At 41.7% G+C, this 19871-nt stretch overlaps 2 protein-coding genes across 2 annotated transcripts; one reads left to right on the top strand and one right to left on the bottom strand.

Annotated features, from left to right (window-relative positions):
• Nucleotides 1-3751: 3751 nt before the first annotated feature.
• Nucleotides 3752-5623, top strand: rbp4l (retinol binding protein 4, like). Its single transcript, XM_076757331.1, has 5 exons — nt 3752-3868; nt 4005-4127; nt 4212-4348; nt 4873-4985; nt 5071-5623. Exons 2-5 carry the CDS (start codon nt 4011-4013, stop codon nt 5292-5294), a joined length of 591 nt encoding a protein of 196 aa, XP_076613446.1. The 5' UTR covers nt 3752-3868; nt 4005-4010; the 3' UTR covers nt 5295-5623.
• Nucleotides 5624-10699: 5076 nt separating this feature from the next.
• On the bottom strand, nt 10700-19608 carry LOC143338153 (keratin, type I cytoskeletal 18). The gene is made up of 10 exons (XM_076758357.1): nt 19544-19608; nt 17843-18115; nt 17551-17676; nt 16975-17057; nt 16635-16791; nt 15430-15597; nt 15095-15220; nt 13747-13964; nt 12296-12324; nt 10700-11234 (listed from the first exon to the last, which is right to left on the bottom strand). The coding sequence occupies exons 2-10, from the start codon at nt 18104-18106 to the stop codon at nt 11119-11121; spliced, it is 1287 nt and encodes a 428-aa protein (XP_076614472.1). The 5' UTR covers nt 18107-18115; nt 19544-19608; the 3' UTR covers nt 10700-11118.
• Between the last annotated feature and the right edge of the window lie 263 nt (nt 19609-19871).

Below are 19871 nucleotides of genomic sequence, written 5' to 3'. Positions count from 1 at the left end.
CTGAAGGTTAGCAGGGATCTGCCGATGCTAAACTTGTCAGGTGATCATCTAGTAACAGAGACGTGGGCCAAATGATCCAGTCTGCAGTCAGCTTCAATACATCCAGTGACCGTGTAACAGTGCAGATGGAACGAATGAATTATAAGAATAAATTCTGCAAGAAAAAACACTGTATGTTAAGATTAACAACATTACGCTTAAATAAGCAATAAAAATAGGAGAAATCTGAGTCAGGCTTTGAGTGACGGATCTAAATGTTGTGAACTCCCTCTATTCTAATGAATTTGGTGATTAATCTGTGACACAAATACAGAAACTTATGAGAGATAATTGTATGCCCAGTATTTTCAGTTTATCTTGCACCTCTCATGTTATTTTTCAGTTTGTTCAGTGTCATCTACAGTAAAATGTTTCTGTGTATCTCCCTCACACATGCAGTACCTGTACAAGCTCTTTAAGTCCTTATTAAACACGGCCTCCTCTGGCATAAGCCCTATTTAGTTAGGACACTAGCTGATTATCTCAGCACCCCAACTCTCCACCTTTCTCCACATGCAATCTTTAATGCAGTGTACCTGCGGTGCCTTTCTGCGTTTTTCACAGCAACGACTGTCATTATCATAGCTAAGAGACTGATGGGCAATGATATCCTGCAGGGATGATCGAGTCAAGCCAGCTTGAAGCTTGACACTAACTTAACATTCACGAGGTCGTCCTCTCAGCAACAAACACACAAAGTGGAAAAACAAAAATGTTCTGTAAGAAAGTTAATCCTTCCATTCAGAGCAGGCAGGACCTGTCTATAATAAGGTTCCATAAACACCTTAAACAAAAGGTCAAATAGATAATCTGCTTCCACTATAATAGATTACAGCAGGTCTAGTGTGTGTGTGTGTGTGTGTGTGTGTGTGTAGAACATAGAATGAATGCAGTGATTGAGGCTGATCAGCTTGAAAACAGTGTGTTTTTGTTGTGTCTCCTGTATAAAACCAACTAAAACTGTGTCCTTTACTTCACTGAGATTCAGAAATAGTTCAGCTTTAAAAACAGCAAGCTAAAGTCCATCTGTCTTTGCAACTGTTATTTTGCTATATCTTTACAGGGATGCCTAAATATTTTAAGTTTTCATCTATTAATATAATATCTGTATATCACAGTGGATCAGCAGGCAGAGCAGCCGTGCTAGCAGCTCAGTGAGGCAGCAGTGCTTTGAGCCAAAAGCTAATGTCAGCATCTGAACATGCTCACAATGACAGTGCTAATCATCAGCAGGTGAAATGTTTATCAGGATCACTATCTTAGTTTAGCATGTTTGCATGCTAACATTTGCTAATTAGTATGCAGCACAGCTGGGGCTGATGGGAATCATTAGTTTTGCAGGTATTTGTTGATTTGATGTTATTTCATGTCAACCCATCCAAAACTGTGGAGACATTCAAATCAGACTCATGATGGCGCTGTAGGAAAGTCACCATGATTCATCCTCTCAGAACCATGAAAGTCTGTTCAGAAATTTGTGGTTATCTGTCCAGTACATGTAGTGAAAACTGTTTTCAATTACAACCATTCAACTCAGTGCTCACTGGCATTCATCACTTGCTGTCTGTTACTCTCCTGCATGCAGTTAATGACATATGGGCATTGAAAGGATCTCGTCAGGGCTAGTATGGACAAATGGAACATATACAATGACAAATACATTAATGACAACATACACTGAGGCCAGCTAACTTGGATTTATTGCTCCCCATCACTATTATACTGAATGCTTACTGGTTACAATGCTGGCATTAACCATAAGATGGCAGCAGACATCTAGTGGTTAATGTCTTAGCACCTGTGCTCATAGTCCACCCATCAGTGTGGATATTATTAAATATAGCAGACATAGTTATGAAAATGTGCGAAGAATCAATGCAGAAGGAGGCCGCGTTTGTGGCTGAGGGTCAACAAGAAGTGCAAATGCACATTTTTTTTGTTGTCAGATCTTCCCAAACCTTTCTATCCTAAAAAAGTCTATATTTTTCACATCACAATATACCAAACATAGGGCCACAACCCAAAATACCTGGAAATGTCTCCATGTTTTGTGAATGGGACATTCAGTACAAGCTTAAGGGTTTAGCTGACGGATGTTTGCACAGTCCCTGAACGTGACACTACTTAAATAGATGTAAATACAGCAGTTGTGATGGTCAGCAGAGGATGTAACAGTGGTGTCAGCCCTGCCCTACGCCCATCCGGGTTATCAGCCAATCAAAAGCAGCTGATGATCATGACCTGAGGGTTGGAGCATGCTCTGTGAATGAAGCCACCACATTTAGAAATCTAGATATAAAAAAGCGTATAGTCAGTCTATTTTTGTCGATGATCCATTTTAGACCATGCAAGTAGGATTATAGTACTGAGACGCACAGTTGGTGGAAAAAATAGATCCGATTGGCTTGTCTGTCTGTATCCTCACTGAAGGGAGACAGTTTACTATCAGTGTGGGACGAGTCTGCAGGCAATAACTTACTCTTTTATTCAGTGGGTAAAAGCTAAAGATCTTTAGGTAAGCAAAGAAAAATGCATGGCAGAAGAATAAAGCCGCACATGAAGAAGACTTTGGATGTTATTACATGATACATTATGCCAGCAGTAATCTCAGGTGACCGAGGTTAATCCATGAAATGAGAGTTCACTAGTTCACGGCAGTGTGTGACAGAGTATTTGTGTGTCTGTGTGTATGCGCATGTCTGCATTCATGCATGCAAAGTTATCGTGACTCTCTCAAATTTGATTTATTTTATTAGGCCCTTATCTAACTTCATTATCAGTGTTGATGTTATTATAAGCATTCCATTATTTAGAAATTTTGGACACGCTTACAGGCTACCTCTTAAAGATCACACACTGATTGCTCAATCAAAAGACGACACAATAACTAGGCAGTCCAATTCTATTTACTCTTATCAAGTGGTTATCTCATCCAGTATTAACTTCAGCAGTAACTGTGTATGTTTTTTTTTTTTTTTTTATGTGTGCAAACATGTAAGAACAAAATTGCAGTATTAGTGATGATAGTGATAAAACAAAGTTTGAACCAGTCCTGGAGGGTTTTAGCTTGTCTGAGCATTTCTGGAGTATTTATTTCTCATTAAGTGAATGTTTTTCTTCATACGCTGGACATCAGGGAACAAAGGTCAAAAGAGTCTGTTTTCTGCCCCATAGGCCATTAATAGGACATGCATCCGATGGCATGACAGAGTTTGGTTGGGTTCTAATTATTCTTTTTTGTCCTAATAGGTGTTAAAATAATACAAACCCTCAATTTTCAGAAAATCTCTTAAGAAATGTTTTGCTTTCTTTCACAGATTCTTTGTCTAAGATGAGGAATGAGACTGCTCCAAATTCAGAGAAAACATAAATTACCATGCATTCATGTACAGTATATTACAATTATTAGCACCTTTTGGCCAGTTGAGTAAACTCAAACACTTTGTGTTTGTATGGTCTATATATTCAAATTGTATTTATGTGTGTGCACCTGCATCTGTTTAGATATGCATGTGCCTGTTTAATTGCACTTCCAGTCAGTTACATAAAGGACTAATTGTTTTTATAGTAACTCTTGGGCAGGTTTGAAAACAGAAGACAGATTACGGTAACTTCAACCCAACAGGATTACGATTAAGTTACGGATTTCAAGCCAACAGGATTACCTCTAGATTTAAGCACCTTATTTAGTTCCAAGCAATGAAAATCAGCCATAAGCTTGTCTGTGGAGTGTGTATATAAAGGCTGCCTCGAACACAAAACACAGTCTGGTGGATAACCACATACAGAACTAGAATCTTATTCACTGTCGCTCCTTGACCCAAAACAGGTAAGATGCCGAAATCTGGCCAATTTTGAGACAGTTCACCTTTTAGTTACTTGTTGAGAGACCTAATAATCACTGCACTGTTTAATTTGAGGGGTTGTTTTTTTTTCGGTCCTAATGTTCTGTTTCATATGTTCAGTCCAGAATGGGATCCTCTAAGCTGGCCCTGCTGCTGGTCTTGCTGTCCTGCGTAGAGCGCTGTCTGTCAGCCTCCTGCGTTGTCGACAGCTTCACAGTCAAAGAGGACTTTGACCCCAAGAGGGTGAGTGAAGAGAAACGCACAAACAGCATGCGTGTTGGAAAAAGTAAGTAAAACAACTTCTGACTGTCTTCCTCCTCGTTGCAGTATGCAGGGAAGTGGTATGCACTGCAGAAGAAAGATCCGGAGGGCCTGTTCCTGCAGGACAACATCTCAGCTGAGTACACCATTGATGATGACGGCTCCATGACCGCCTCCTCCAAGGGACGCGTCACTCTGTTCGGGTAAGCCAGAGGACCAGCCAGGGAGTTTTTGCACTCACAGGGATGATAGACTTTTTTCCATTACCTAAAGTTATATAATTAATTTAAACAAAAGCAAAACCAGCTGGCTTCACGTCTCTTTAAGCCCCCTCTGATTATGCCAAAGGGTCAGTTTGGTCACAAAGACCCTCTTGGTTCTCTAAGACCTGGGTAGACGAGCTCAAATATTCAGTTTCCAGGGTCAGCAGTTAAGAGAGGTGCTCCGGTTCTGCTTGGGTCCACTGAAAGATTTAAGACGGGTGTAATTTTCCCAAAGCACATTCTGAACAGCATTAGCTACAAGCCGGGTTTTCTCTGGATCATGGGGGGATTAGGACGAAATGCAGGTTGGAGACGTGGGTTTTTACACAGACAGCAAATTTAACGATTTAAAAGTTACTTAAAAGTTTCTGTAATTGCAAGAAGAGGATAATTAGGCAAAGACTGGTGATTTTGACATTTTTCATTTTGATGCTGACATATGCGTTCATATCATCACGTTGCAGATTCTGGGTTGTGTGTGCCGACATGGCTGCCCAGTACTCCGTCCCCGACCCCAACACCCCCGGCAAGATGTTCATGAACTACCAGGGACTGGCCAGCTACCTGTCCAGTGGAGGTCAGCCAGGCACACATATCACCCTCACAGCCCTCTTTTATCACCTGATGCCGCTTCGCTAACCTCTCCCTGTCTGTCCCACCAGGTGACAACTACTGGGTGATCGACACCGACTACGACAACTACGCCATCACCTACGCCTGCCGTACCGTCAAGGACGACGGCAGCTGCGAGGACGGCTACGCCCTCGTCTTCTCCAGAAACCCCCGGGGCCTGCCTCCCGCCATCCAGCGCGTCGTCCGTCAGAAGCAGGATGACATCTGCATGGCCGGACAGTTTCAACCTGTCCTGCAGTCTGGAGCCTGCTAAAGAGAAAGAGGGAAGAGAGCAGGGGAGCTGAGAGAGCCAGCTGGTTGCAGTCTGGGAGAGCAAGAAGAGGGAGAATAGGAGGGCACATGTGACAGAAGGCATGTGTGTCGTGTATGAGAGAGATAATGTGCAGTTCATGGACAGATGCAAAAAGCATGAAAAAGAATGAGAGGAGGAAAAATATTAGAAAAAACGACAGTGGAAAACCTTTTCACTTTCTCCTCTATCACTCAGTGTTCATCCATTGTTTGTTCAAGGAAAATGTTACTGTTGCTGTGGTGCGTGGAGTGAATGTGAATGCGAAATTAAAAAAATATTTTTCTAAACAACTATGGAGTTTTGTCCCCTTTGTGCTCGGAAAAAACATGTGTCTGTGTATGTTTGCAAAGTATTTTTTTTTTTTTTTTGCAGCTAAGAAATAAAGCAGAAAGCTTTTTGAAGCATAAAAACACAAAAACAGCTCGAGCAGTTCAGGCTTGGAAACATGTTGCACTTTGGCCGCGTAATGGGCCGTGATCCCTCCTGAGCTCAACAGAATGCCGCCAAACCCAACACAATGCGCACTGAGCAGTAATGGGCTTATTGGTGGTCTGATGCTCAGAGACTTTAGTCCTATTATACTAACTCGACTGTTAGGCCACTCAGCGTGCTGCAGGGGCCAAGGATCATATGAGGAGCTTTCTGAAGCCACGTTTTTTTTGGATTTCAGAGATGACTGGCTGGCTATGCTCACAGGTCAGAAAAAGCAGCACTTTGATGCACAAGAGGTTTACTTCCTCCTTTTTTTGTGACATTTTATCACCAATATTACAACTACAGTCACAATTTTTGTTGGTTTTAGTGTGTTCCGCGTCTCCTTGTCTGTGTTTATATAGTTTTCTTTATGCAGATTGGAGTGTGTCATTGCTGAGAGGTGATTGGTCAATTGTTTTCGATCCTAGCTGGCGGATTGACTGTTTCTGGAGGTACCTGCTAACTGCTACAAAAGGGTCCAAGATGGCGGTCGGCGGCTGGACAGCAAGCAAAACGTTGGCAATTTAGAGAAAGGAAATGAAAAGCAAGATGGCCGGAGACTGAGAGAGAGGCAGAGGGGGTAGATTGAAGCTGTTTGTTTCTATAGCTGGTGTGTAATCCTGTTCATGTTATGCAACAAGCTGCAAAGCAACAACAGTGGAGCGTGACTGTAGATCAATACACCTGATGACCCGTAATTGTATTATGTTGGTCTTGGCCTCCCATCTTGGCGACCCCGCCCACACTACATTATTGAATACACGTACCACACTAACTTCTGTGTCACTGCTGGTTTTCCAGGTTGGGGTTTAGTCAGTCCTGATCTGAGTCTTGGCATGAGTCAGTTTTGAAAAGAGCGGCTCATGGTAGCAGGTTGCTGCTTTGCAGCTAAATGATTTCACGCTCTTGGTTGTCAGACACATCAGCTGATTCCACATTAAACGTAGCAAATATGTTCATTTTTTTTTTATTTTAATTTTTTTTTTAGCTCGTTTGTAGCTGTAATGACTCTTGAGATTAACCTTTTTCAGCACTGTGAGTTCATGCACTCAAAGTAACTTAGACACACTGATTTACCTTTAATTTTAACAACAACAACAACAGAAAATTGCTGGGCCATTCCTCTTGGAAAGCGGACACTTGTATCTACTTACGTTTTGTTGACAGCCACCACGATGCGTTGACATTGCGTTGCATTCAGTGACAACTCGGAAAAACGAAGCACTCTACTATTTTATGTTAATTCTTTATTACTGAAAAAATAAAATAATAAAAATAATAATATTCATGAATTGCTTCGTGGGTTGGATCAAACGGCCATACACAGCCTGCAAGATCCCTGGTGTTGTAACACGGAAGCACTGATTTTGCTTTTTGTGTACATCTTTTCCTCAGCAGTGCGCCATCAAAATGATGAAAACACCTGATGGGCAGCAGCGTCAGAGCCTAACCCTTCCTCTTCTATGTACTGCACTGTGATAAAAGTTCTTCTAGCTTACTGGGTTTTGCTCATTTTATGTGGAGAGGCATCACAGTAGTAAAATGGGAACGTGTGACAGGGGATCATGGGTAATGACACTAGTTGGCGGGACAGTGTGTAAGTGGCATCAGGCCAAAGCTTTAGTTATTCTGCCTGTAAACTAGCTTAACTCTGATGGGATCAACTGTTCGCTCTTACTGGAAATGAGACCATCACTAAGATGCAATTAAAAACAGCTAAAACCGAGCAATGTTTTATATTTCTGTCATGATTGAGACACTGTAGCAGGTTTTTTTCCGCCCGAGGGGGTGATAGGATTTAGGACAAGATGAACAGTAAAGGAAACTAATATCACATAGGCATAACTTAAGGTTTTGGCACCAAGTTGGCCTTTATGCTATATTTGTCTTTTGATTCTGACTCTTTCTGTCACAATACACAATGATCCACCATGATTTTTTTTATACATGCAGTCCGAAAGTTATCCTGTGTCTAAACCCCTGCTTACTATTTCTAATGGATCTCCAAACTGTTGGCTACTGAAATTGTAAAAAACGTCCATTAGTTTTGACTTTTTTATTTTATCTAATATATCTCTTGAGCTTCATGCTGAGATCTTACAAATAAAGGCAAGTTTTGTTCTATTATTGCACTAAATTGAGGACAGAAATTGTGTTTTTAAAAGTTTCACAAGAGGACACTATAGCAGTGTAACAGAGGGTTTACTTTGCTTCATCAAGCAGCCAGTCAGTCAAACAGAAACAGAAGTTCTGCTTCTGTGTCACTCAAAGATAAGTGCTGCTATTGTGTTTGTGATTGTGGGTTCAGGGCGGGGATGAGACTTGATCTGACTGAGGGGATTTCTGTAGAACCTTTAAAATGTCAGCCTGTTGTTGTGCACATAACCCATGAAGGAACAAAACAAGAAAGCAGTTAAGGGAAAACATGACTCTGACTCAGCATAGTTTATATTAAGAGGACAAGTAGCTCTTTTGGGCAGATAACTGAAGGCAAAGAACTCCAGATATACTCAGGTATTGTGATTAAAAAAAAGGTGCCTGAACGCAGCGTCTGGAGTCTGGAGGCGTGCTTGTTTTTGAAACATGGCCAGACCGCTTAATCCAATGATCTGTCTGGCTCCATTAATGTGCTCTACACGGGAAAAACCACAAAACAAGACTGAACACAAACACAGCTTATTACATACTGCAGCCTCACACACACTGAAAATTTACAATGCACTACACTGATGTCTTAGTTTGCTTACTATTTTCTGTAAAGACTCTAACCCTACACAATGGAGAAAGCACCTCAGCTAAGGTCTAGCTAACCTAAAAAGGGTTTTACTCGGTGGTCAGGTCTGCTGAGCCTGCAAATATGTCTTCCTGTGTGGTTGTCAATAACACATAAGTGAGCAATTCAACAAATATTGAGGGATTTCTTTTCTACTCTAAATAAACATTTACTTGCATTAGCAGAAAGATGTCTGTGACTGTTTCCAGTCATTACTGTAAGACTTGCAGCTCTTTCTAGGGATTCCTGCCCTAAACCTGTTGTTTAGGAAACAAAGTCCCAAAAATGCTGGAACAAACTGTTGTTGCTCGGTATTGCCGGAAACACGTCTTATTGCTGTCTCAATATGTTCCAAGGTCTCTAAAGCTGAATCTCTAAAGTGATTATGTGTACAAATCTTGTTTTCAGTCTCAGCCTTCGAGACTTGTGTTTCTTACGAATAAGAAAAGGTAATTGGATGCTCAGTGAAGGAATGATTGAGTCTGTTCCCAGTGCAGCTGTCGTCGTGTCAAGAACATTAATGAGGCCGGCCTCAGTAATGTTTCAGGGTTCACATTTAGTCCCTCCATTCAGACTCAGGCACCATTTTCAGTACAACTCTGTAAATTTAATCAGTTTTAAAAAGCCGCTCTCACTTTGTTTTGTTGGGTTTTAAACACTTTTTGAAAACACTCATGTGCTGTGTTGTATATTTGTCATGTGATCTCAGGTAAGGTCTCATTGTTGTGTGTTTCAATGTGGACGATGAACTGTCGGCAGCAACCTGAAAATGTTTGCACAGTTGAAAGATTTAACACGTAAAAGCCATTATTAATAGTATTAATTAAGTGGTGTTGGTCTCAGATACAGTGGAGTTGTGTATTTGAGGCCATTGCAGATAAAATCTAACTTAAAATTCTTCCTTTTGGCTTTTTTGCATGAGGATTTCTGGAGCACGGTGAGCCCGGTTTAAAAGGTCATGACCTGAAATCATAGGGTTGATGGAGGGGGCTGTTATCAGTGTTCAGGTAGGATGAACTCGTTAAGTCACATAAGAGTCACATCTTTTATCTGAAGTGAAGCTGAGAGGGAAAAATCATAAAGGAGTTGGAGCTCTCACCTATTTTACAACTGTGTCTCATTATAGTCATTTTCTCTGTATTTACGTCATTATTACAGGAGTTGCCTCTGAAGAGTCTTTGATGAAAGACCTGCAGTCCGTTCTCTGGCCAATGATGAGATTACTCCACACCTGACCTCAATGACAACAGATGTGTCCACCCCTGTAATAACTGTGGGGAATTACTAACGATACTAATTATAAAGCAAATGTTTCTCTCCTTTCCATCTGTTTTCTTTTGATATCATTTTTTTTTTTTAATCTCTTTAGGTACATTGATCTTAAAACTTTCTGCAGTCCCTTTAAAAGGGAAAACTTTAACCATTGAAAGTTTCCATCAGTCGTTACAGGAAATCTTAATGATATATGTGATAAACAAGCAACAAAGCGTTTCTTTTTTAATTTATAATTTTATCTCACTCTGAGACAGCTAAACATCCCAAACCTTAAGAAGATGTAAAGAAATAATGTGTGATTTTACTTGTGTATAACTTATGTCGATTACTGCAGCATTGCAAAATAAAAAAAAAGAAATATTGTAAATAGTTGTAAACAAAGTGAAGTTGGTTGTGAAAAACTAACTCATCCACAACTTTTACATTTAATGTGAGTTTATTTATTAATTTAATTTCCCGGGCGTGGGATTAATAAAGTTTTATCTGAAAATTCTCATCTTAGTGCGACCTCACATTCAGTGTTCATGTTTTCTATGTGTGACATTAAGAATAAAATCATGAGACTGTCGTTGAAAAACACACCAAAATCAACAATATAGCAAAATCAAGTGGAATAATTTTTAATGTTATGTTTTATTTTTCAGTGCCAATACAGTTTTTGTTTTCTAATACAGGTTCTAACACCATATAGGAGTGACATAAGAATATTAACACATCCAATGGATTAAACTTTATTTACGCAGAGTACAAACACAAAACCAGCAAATAAAGTTAAATGATATTTTTGTAAAAGGAGTAAAAGTATGTATTGCATTTACTAAAGTAAACATAGCCACACTAGCAAATAAATATCTTGTTTAACTACAAAATGTTTTATTAGTAAAACAGTATGACGATGGTTAGTCTGTTGGTCTCACACATGCACACACACACACGCACTCACACACATCTCTTTTCAGAATAAGCATGCACAGCTGAAGCAGCACTGGACGTATGTTTGCTGCATGTTCTCCAGAAACAAACGGCTGATCACAGCAGGACTGATGGGTCAGCTGTGGGGAAACGTTTCTCTAAAAACACAAAACATTCATAGTTGAGCAGCGACCCCCCCAAAAAACGCCCAATTCAAAACAATATCTCCTTTGTTTTAAGAATAAATGATACCCAAAATGAAATGAAAACATCCTGACACTCTTTTAATTTCTTCTCTCTCTCTGCAAATCCTTGTGTCACTTTCTGCCACTTTCTGTTTTCTTATTTTTTTTATTTCTTGGTCTCCTCGATCTGCTCCACCTCACTGGACTCGTCCACCACTTTGCCGTTGACCATCGTCTGAGTCACCACCTTCACAATCTTCCTGGTGCGAATGTCAGGCTCCTCTGCACAGAAAGAGATGGGGATAAATGAAATGGGATGAGAAGGGATGGGGTGGAGGAGGAGGAGGAGAGATGAGTAAAGAGGAGATGAATTTGAATGGGATCACATGAGATTTACACTGGTGAGAAAGTAAGCTGCGATGAAAAGAGATGAGACAGGATGAGATGGAAGAGAAGAGTGAGAGGGTCAGGTGAGATATCATATTGATTAAAATGTGAATGGAAGAGATGAGATGACATGAGGTGGAAGAAATGAGAGGAGGAGGAGAGAAAACATTAGAAACCGTGAGATTAAAAAAAGGGAAACAAGATTATCTGAGTCATTTTAATGCTGTCTCTGCACTTTCTGTGCTATTTCCCCTGATGCAGTTTGAAATGCTTGAACACTGAGCGTCTGTGGTGAGCTGCACTCATGTCTCAACAGCTTCTCGATGATGGACTTTGTGCAATTCTCTCTAAAATGGCTTGTTTTGTAAAAGCTGGATTCAAAGGACCTCACCGTCTGGGATTCTGTGTTGTCTTCAGGCTTTTGACGCCGTGAGAACAAGATGAACATTTTTACAAACCGCTTGCAGCTCGTTGATCCGGCAGCGTGACTCAGCGTGTTGCATTAAGACACGGTTACAACATTGAGGATAAATGTTTTCACACCCACATTTGTTGCTGTAGGAGCTGAGTTGTTAGCGGTGCTTGCATTGTTTTGAGGCTCGTAAAACAGTGATTAGTCCTGGGCCTCTTGGGTGTGTGTGAAAGCATATGTGTCTGTCTGTCTGCCTGCCTCACTACGATGCTGTCTCAGCTTCACATCCAAACCCATTTAAGGTTAAATAAACATTTGTGAACAGTTTGCTCAACTTATCTCCCTCATGGTTACAGCTTTAGTCACTCCTTACCTCCCTGGTGCGTACCTCAGGTTGGGATAAGAGGTATTCAAAATGAATGAATCACTCTTTGCTAATGAGCTATTAGATAATTATGTGCTTGGATGCCGTTCTGTTATCCTGACATTTAAGTCGTGACTTCACATCTTCTTATCAGCTACAAATCAAAAGCCAAGCACTCACTTTTTGGTGGAGGAGGCACTTCCTTGACTCTGAGGGGCAGAAAGGAAACATGTTACACTTCATTCCAACACATTTAAAGGAACAGTTCAGCATTTTGGTAAATATGCCTATTTGTTGTCTTATTCATTCATTTATTCACTCATTCATGCATGAGGCTGGGGTCAGCAGCAGGTTAGCTTAGCATAGCTTAGCATAAGCAGGGGGAAACAGCAAGGTTGGCTAAGTCCAAAGGTAGCAAAATTCACCTCCCAGCACCTTTAGAGCTCATGACTTAACAAGTTCTGTCTAATTTGTTTAATCTGTACACAAAGCAAGGCGAAACATGACAAGTTGCGGTTTTACGTAAGTTTTGATTGATCCAAGTTGCTGTTTCTCCCTGCTTCTAGTCTGCATGCCAAGCTAAACGAATAGGCTATGAGAGGAGTACTGATTCCGTCATCTGAATCTCATCTAAGTTTAAATAATGAAAGGGGATAAAAACAAAGCTGAAACCTGAAGTAAAAGTATGGTTCAAGGCCATCTGGGTCTTATTTTTATAGTGTTACCCATCATTTCTCTCAGCTATGGCAATAACACAATGCTATTCCAACAGCGAATCACGTTGGGGGAATAGTGTACTTAATTTGCATAAATAAACTCATAGCTGGATTTATCTGCCCTTTTGTGTTTTCATTTATATGATGCAGCATTTCACCTTCAACCAGGCATCTGACTCTGACCACCCAACTGCTTTCATTTACTTAATGTAGGAACTACATTTTAAGGCAGGTGGTTGCCTATTGGTGATTTTAGGTTGCACTATGTGTAGCCTTGTCTAAATGTAAGGGGTGTGTGAACGGTGGTAAGGGTGGTGTGAAAGCCCAGGGCAGGACGCTGGAAAATTTCCCTTATTTTCAAATCCCAGAGTTGACAGGTATAGTTTTGGCCCACCCCTGCTGTGGTGGATGCACTGCTGACAGCCATGCAGAGCTGTTGCAACACACATCACAGTTCCGGAGGAGGCATGCACCAAAGCTGTTTTTCCATGAAAACGCCAACACACCTTAAGAAACATACCAGCAGTTTAACCAGAGCGTCTAAACCGGAGGTGTGTGCTCATGCCTCACTGCCAAAGAGAACTGATAAGCATCTAACCAGAAAGTTGGTCTGTAAACTGTGATGGATGTTTACAATATACTGTTTAGTTAATAATTTAACATTCTGCCTGTTTTCCCTTACAAATGAGTTTGAAAAACATGGGGTTTGTTTAAAACCTGTATGATTGTCTGTCATGGTTCTTGCTCAGTCAAACTTCTTTTTGGTGGCGTTGCAGTATTCCCAGATATCTTAACTTAGTGAGTATGTTATTATTACCAATAGGAAATATGGTCAAAATAAGGACCATATTGTAATAAGCCATAATTTTCCTTCCACTTTTGCATTAATTCTCCCATTTCTTCATGAAAACTCACGTTTCCTCTCCCTCCAGCAGACGCCTGTAGGTGGCGATCTCCATTTCCAGGTTCTGCTTGATTCGGAGGAGCTGCTCGTAGTCGGTCTTGGTGCGCTGCATGTCCAGCCTGAGCTGGGACAGGTCGTCCTCGAGCTGACTCAGGATGGCCTGCAGCCGCTCCATCTCAGCAGAGTATTTCTGACCCGTCTCGCCCAGGTTACCTTCCAGCGCCGCTATCTGAGGAGATGAAAGGAAAATAATAAGAGAGCTAACGTTCTTCATTGGCATACCTGGGTTTAAAGTTACCGCGGTGTGCTTTGAATGTTGCCCATGATCATGTCAGTTTGTCATTTTAAAGACTGCTGAGCTGGAACATGTGAATACTTGTTCCCCAATTGAAGAAAAGGCCCAAAATTATTCCTAATTCTTTGATTCCAAACAATCACCCATCATCACAGCGTCTGTGCTGACTGTAACCTGCACGCAGTAATACGATGCTTCAGGTCGGCTGGTTTTAGAAGTTCTGGCTTTTCAACCTCCTCATGTTTCCTCAGAATTTGTTGGCCAGCAGAAATCAAACCTCATTGTCTCCTGATTCTGAAATTACTTCCCAAACCATTATTACCAAATACCTGAGAACTGATGACAAGGCCCTGGCATCCAAAGCAAACATTCAGTGCTCAGACAGGATTACACATCTAACCCCCACGCAATTTAGCAACTGAATCCTGTAAGATCTTGCATGACTTATCAGCATGGGAAAACGTATTTACTGTCAACACAGGATGAGACAAAGAGAGAAAAACAAAATGATTTTTCCCCAGCTCTTTATCAGATGTATGATACAATACCACGGGCGTGCACAAATCAATAAAGTGAGACTGAATCTGAAGCTCTGTGAGGATTTTCTATGTGGTCATTCGATAAGTCCCCGATAAAACCAGCCTGTCGTAAACACAATACCATAACTCACTGTGGCTTTGTGAAAAGGTAATACTCATAACATATTTTAAAATCATGGCTGTGGTGTTTGCACTGCTTTAGGTGCATTAAGTTTTGTTTGCACAGCTCCAAATGCAGAAATAGGACTTGCATATTTATTTTTAAACCAAAACACAATCATGTCAGGCTTAGTTAGTAGTGAAGTAAGTCCCTCCTGGAACCACAAGTACATTTGTCTACTTTCATTCTTATGTAGCCAAAAGGTATGAAACCTCACGATGTGGACGTGGAAACACCTCTGATGATCTCTTTCACCAAATGTAATCTCACCGCATGTAGAATAAAGTCTCTCTCTTACGTCTCTTTCTGTGTTCATGTGATCGTTTCGCTCCGCGTCACCTCGCTCCTCAGGTGTAGCAGCTCACCTGCTTGTGCAGACTCTCCAGCTCCACCTCCAGGGTCTGCAGGAAGCGCTGCCTCTCAGTCAGCTCGCCCTGAGCTCCTCTCAGAGCCTCATTGCTCTCCTTCACCTCAGTCTGCACCGTCTCCAGCTGGAGGAAAATCACAAGAGTGCACACGATGAAATTAATTCCATAATTGTTAGTTTCCCCTCAATTACTCTGTTATTTCTCTGCTCAATGTAGCATTTCTTTCTAACTTTGTATGGGCTATTGGACGACTTTGATACAGTAGGATCAGCCTGACGGGAGTAACTGGCACCATATTTTAATGTAGACACGATTGTATTAAATCCCTGCACCTTCTTGCGGTACCACTGCTCTGCTTGGTCCTTGTTCTTCTTGACGATGCCCTCATACTGTGAACGCAGGTCAGACAGAATGCTGCCCAGCTCCGGCCCGCTGGCACCAGAGTCCACCTCCACATTCACCTCATCTCGGGCAATACGAGACTTCATCTGCTCCAGTTCCTGCAGGGGCAGAAGTACTAAATAATTATGGTGGCGCTGTGTTGTCTCTAAATGAACTTGACTTAAACTTGCATGTTTGCGTGACTAGACTTGTGTGTACGTGCGACAATAAGACACTGCAGGCCGGCAGAGAAGATGCGAGGCCATCTTCATTATTTAGATGTTCTCCATCAATAATTGATGGCACAGCTCACCTTACCTGAGGCTTTTCAGTGACATCCCCCCCCCCCCCACACACACACACACACCCACACCATGCACCTGCTCTCCACTCATGCGTGCTCAATGAATCTCTTTCACTCTCGTTTCTTCATATATATTCATACACAATTTCTCAGCCTTTGTAGCACAATAAAGTTTAAATATATTCTTGATTTTATGCACAGGAGTTGTATCCTTGGAAATGGACACATGAGAGAAAAAGTGTTTCCCAGCAAACCCTGAGAGACGCTGCAAACAGGCAAATGTAAGATAGGTCATGCAGGTCATGATTACAGTGTAAAATTGTGGGCCTGAAACCTTGTTGTTTTCTGTGAGTGGCCTCAAACATCTTAAATGAATTGGATCCATGGATCCTTATTCACATCTTGTTTCAGTAAGTAGGAGATCAATCCTTCCTTTGATGAGAGACCATTAGTTTATCTCAGTTTCTCATCCCCCCAGAGGACAGTAGTCCGGATGCCTCAGATCAGCTGATTGGGCAGAAAGAGCAGGTTTGGGAAACCAGATCTACCTGCTCCTTTTGTCTCTTGTAACCAGAGGACCACCTCTGTCTCCCTTCCCTCCTCCCTACCTGGACCTCTTGAGTCCACCAAATTGGGTCAGTCCGATATCAAACAACTTGTTGTTTGTGAGGGCAGGTTGGAGAAGAGGAGAGAGGGCCAAAATGAAAACGAGACGAAGCAAATGTCAAGTAATGGAGAAGGCAAAGTGAATGTGATAAAACGGTGTTAAAAGACTCGCATACCAACACGAATGTGGGCGAAGAAGAGAAGGGATGAAGAAGGAGTGCAAACAGAGTTAACAAACAGGCTTACCTCCTCATGGTTTTTCTTCAGGAAGTAAAGTTCCTCTTTCAGGCTGTCCAGATCTCCCCTCAGAGAGGCGATGATCTGCTCGTGGTCGGTCTTGGCCTTTTTCAGAGCAACACAGTCCCGCTCCACAGACTGACACATCACCAGCTCAGTCTCCCACCTGGTAAAGTCCAGTAAAAAAGTGGAAATGTGAAGTGGCTGTTATTGCAGGAAGCTGATGTAATAAAACCTTTGTCAAAGACCTGGATTAAACTCTGAAGGGCTCAATAAATCATATCAAGAAAGAGAGACAACAACACTAGTTTCGGTTTTTTATCTCATACTGTAATCATTAATCACTCACTTGATTCTGAAGTCGTCAGCAGCCAGTTTGGCGTTATCGATCTCCAACATGAGACGAGCATTTTCCAAGGTCTTCTTCCTCACCTGACAAATATTAACATTCTTCCTTACAGCCAGTCTTCACAGTGCAGTCTACTACATGAACACATTCTTCAACATTTGGTGCTTTATGTGTCATGTTCACTCGTTTACAGAGTATTTGTACTTTAGAGTGGCATAATTAATGGTTACAAAAGACAAAATTTGAATCCCTAATGAGATAACACATTCCAGCTTCATTAAACTGTAACTTTTTCTCTTTGGTAAAAACAGCCAAAATAATCATTAACTTCACTCGGGGCTCCGTTTGCTACAAGTTAACTCAAAGATCAAGTGTGAGTCAAATTCTGGCCCTGATGAATCTACTGATGTAGACGTGACACGTCGACGTTTGCATGAATGTTTTGTCTATGTAAAATGACTAAAGCCCTCATAGCCTTGAGCTTTGTTGATTGACATATGCAGTGCAAAACTCCAAATGTTTGAGTGTGCCTGTGTGTATAACATATGTGTGGTGTGGCTGTCCCGTCGTGTCTACCTCTTGCTCAACAGCATGAGCTTGGGCCATCATGGAGTCAAGGTCATGACCTTTGGGAATGCGGTCGAGCATCAGCTGCTTGATCTTCATCTCCAGGTCTGCGTTGGAGCGCTCCAGTGATCGCACCTGGAGGAGGAAAAAAGAAAAGAAGCAGTTTCATGATACAAGTGTTTCAGTTTGCTGCTAATACAACCATGTCTTTGTCTGCATGGCGCCAAACGGAGTAACGCTCATCACCCATTTGGCTGCCGACCAGCAGCTTAAGAGAGTGGCATTATTTTATCTATCAGACCTTGTCCAGGTAGTTGGCCAGACGGTTGTTGAGATTCTGCATAGCTTCCTTATCGTTGGTGCTGTTGCCGTGCAGTCCATTAAGCTGCAGGCTCATTGGCCCGTTGAGATCCTGGCTGATAGAGGCTGAGCGGCTCAGCGGGCTGGTGGCGGCGAAAGACACCGAAGCACGGGAGCGAGCGCGGCTGGTGTCCATCAAGGAATGACTGGAAAAGGACGGCTGACGGCTCATGGAGTAACTCCTCACTGACATGCTGGAGGCCATGATGGGTGGCTGTTAGAGGACACAAAGAACAACGAGACTAGGAATTAGACGATGGCTGCATTGGTGAACTTAAAGACAAAATGGAGGCCGGACATGAAGAGAGAAACAGAACAGTCACGTGCGTAACATCTATCACAGCTCCTCAGGGTTCATCTCTCTGAAGACAGAGTGGATGGATGCTCAAACTACAGATGTCATACAGAAAATACATCACTTCAAATGCTCCTGTTTGACCTGTTGCAGCCATTTAAAGCCAGTGTTACTTGAGATCTGGCTGTAGAAAAGCTCTTTGTGACGCTTAAGCAAATGTGTTTTATTCTAGCATTTGGTCAGACTTAAATACAAGTAGGGCCTTATATTGAAGACCACTGGACGCCCACTGAAAATGATAAAAGGAGTATTTAAATGAGTGTACGTACAGCTGGCTAGTGGCTTTTCAAACTATCTGTCTGCGTCGAAGAGACGAGTGACTTTATGGTCAGAGCCACTTCAGTCTGTCCATCTCGGCTCCATTCAAATACAACCACCTCAAGTCAGCGTAAAATCAAAATGTAAATGAGCAGAGCTCAAGCTCAACCCTGGGAGGAAGAAGAGCCTCTCACTGGGATGGAGAACACTCTCCTGTAGTCTATTACTATGGTAATAAGATGCATTTTGAATTCAAGGAGAAAGAAGACAAAAAAAACTCAGCTGGCTCCAAAAAACAGAAGCCTTCCCAAAGGTTTAGATGACTGAAAATGTGGTTAAATGTTATTAAATTATTTTGCAAACATTTTTCAGTGAAGCTACTTCTCTTCTTTATTAACCTCATTTAATACTAAGTTTAACAGGTGTGCTCACATCACATCCTGGACTTCAAGCTTGACTAGTTGGTGTATGGATGTCAAACATACAGGACAGTGTGTCTTTGTCTATGTGTGTGTGTGTGTGTGTGCGTGTGTGTGTGTGTGAGAGAGAGAGGTCTTGCTTTTGTGGATTAGCAGCCAAGGGAACCTCTCTGTCCCCCTGTCACTTGATCCTTGCAACACCGTTCCCACAACACTACAAAGGGCCCAGCAGGACACAGACGGTCCTTGTTCAGATGAAAGATAGAGGTTGGGAAAATGATGGTGAAAATATTCCGAATGAATTCCAGTGACACAAGGAGACACTTTGTTCAGCAGGAAATGGACTTTCATCTCTCTCTTTTTTTATGTGCGTGTGATGACAACTTTGAATGAAGGTGAATAATAAGATTGATTCGTTTGAGTAAAGAGGTAGAAGTTTTTTCTTCCAATTAGAATCAGAATTTAGATCAGCGCTTAATTTTTTTCGTAGTCTCAACAATTAAACTTAACAAAAGAACAAAGTAGAATCACTGGAAATAATTTAAACAGTCAAATGTTATCAATTTAGTTGCTAAAAAGGTAAGAATTTCTTAAAAAGCATCCTACTCACCAGGGTTTTCTTCAGATGGAAGTGCAGTGGGATCCAGAGGAATACAGCAGGCTCTGTGCTGCTGATGCTACAGGTGTGCTTATATGCAGGTGTGCAGGAAGTGGGAGGAGCTCGCTCTGAGCACGAGGTGTGTTTACTGCACCTGGAGGTTTTGAGAAAGGCAGATAAGACAGAAAACTACTGCACTGCCTCTTGAATAACTCACTTTAATCTTAATACACTCCTTCTTGTGAGAATGGCTTCAGACTGTCCAGATAAAGATGAGATCTCTCAGAGGAACCATGCACACTTATTTACATACTTAAAGATCACCTCCAGATATGTTTTA

The sequence above is a fragment of the Chaetodon auriga genome, chromosome 19 (genome assembly GCF_051107435.1).
Source record: "Chaetodon auriga isolate fChaAug3 chromosome 19, fChaAug3.hap1, whole genome shotgun sequence".
In the NCBI taxonomy this organism is placed as follows: Eukaryota; Metazoa; Chordata; class Actinopteri; order Chaetodontiformes; family Chaetodontidae; genus Chaetodon; species Chaetodon auriga.
Note: the sequence above shows the minus strand (reverse complement) of the source record. Positions and strands in the feature narration are given on the sequence as shown.

Excerpts from the sequence above, each read along its gene's own strand:
- LOC143338153 (XM_076758357.1), bottom strand. The coding sequence starts at position 18,106 with ATGGCCTCCAGCATGTCAGTGAGGAGTTACTCCATGAGCCGTCAGCCG. Across the intron at positions 15,221-15,429 it reads AGCAGTGGTACCGCAAGAAG|CTGGAGACGGTGCAGACTGA; the intron begins GTGCAGGGATTT and ends ATTTTCCTCCAG. Across the intron at positions 12,325-13,746 it reads CTGCTGGAGGGAGAGGAAAC|AGTCAAGGAAGTGCCTCCTC; the intron begins GTGAGTTTTCAT and ends TCTGCCCCTCAG.
- rbp4l (XM_076757331.1), top strand. The coding sequence starts at position 4,011 with ATGGGATCCTCTAAGCTGGCCCTGCTGCTGGTCTTGCTGTCCTGCGTA. Across the intron at positions 4,128-4,211 it reads AGGACTTTGACCCCAAGAGG|TATGCAGGGAAGTGGTATGC; the intron begins GTGAGTGAAGAG and ends TCCTCGTTGCAG. Across the intron at positions 4,349-4,872 it reads GGACGCGTCACTCTGTTCGG|ATTCTGGGTTGTGTGTGCCG; the intron begins GTAAGCCAGAGG and ends ATCACGTTGCAG.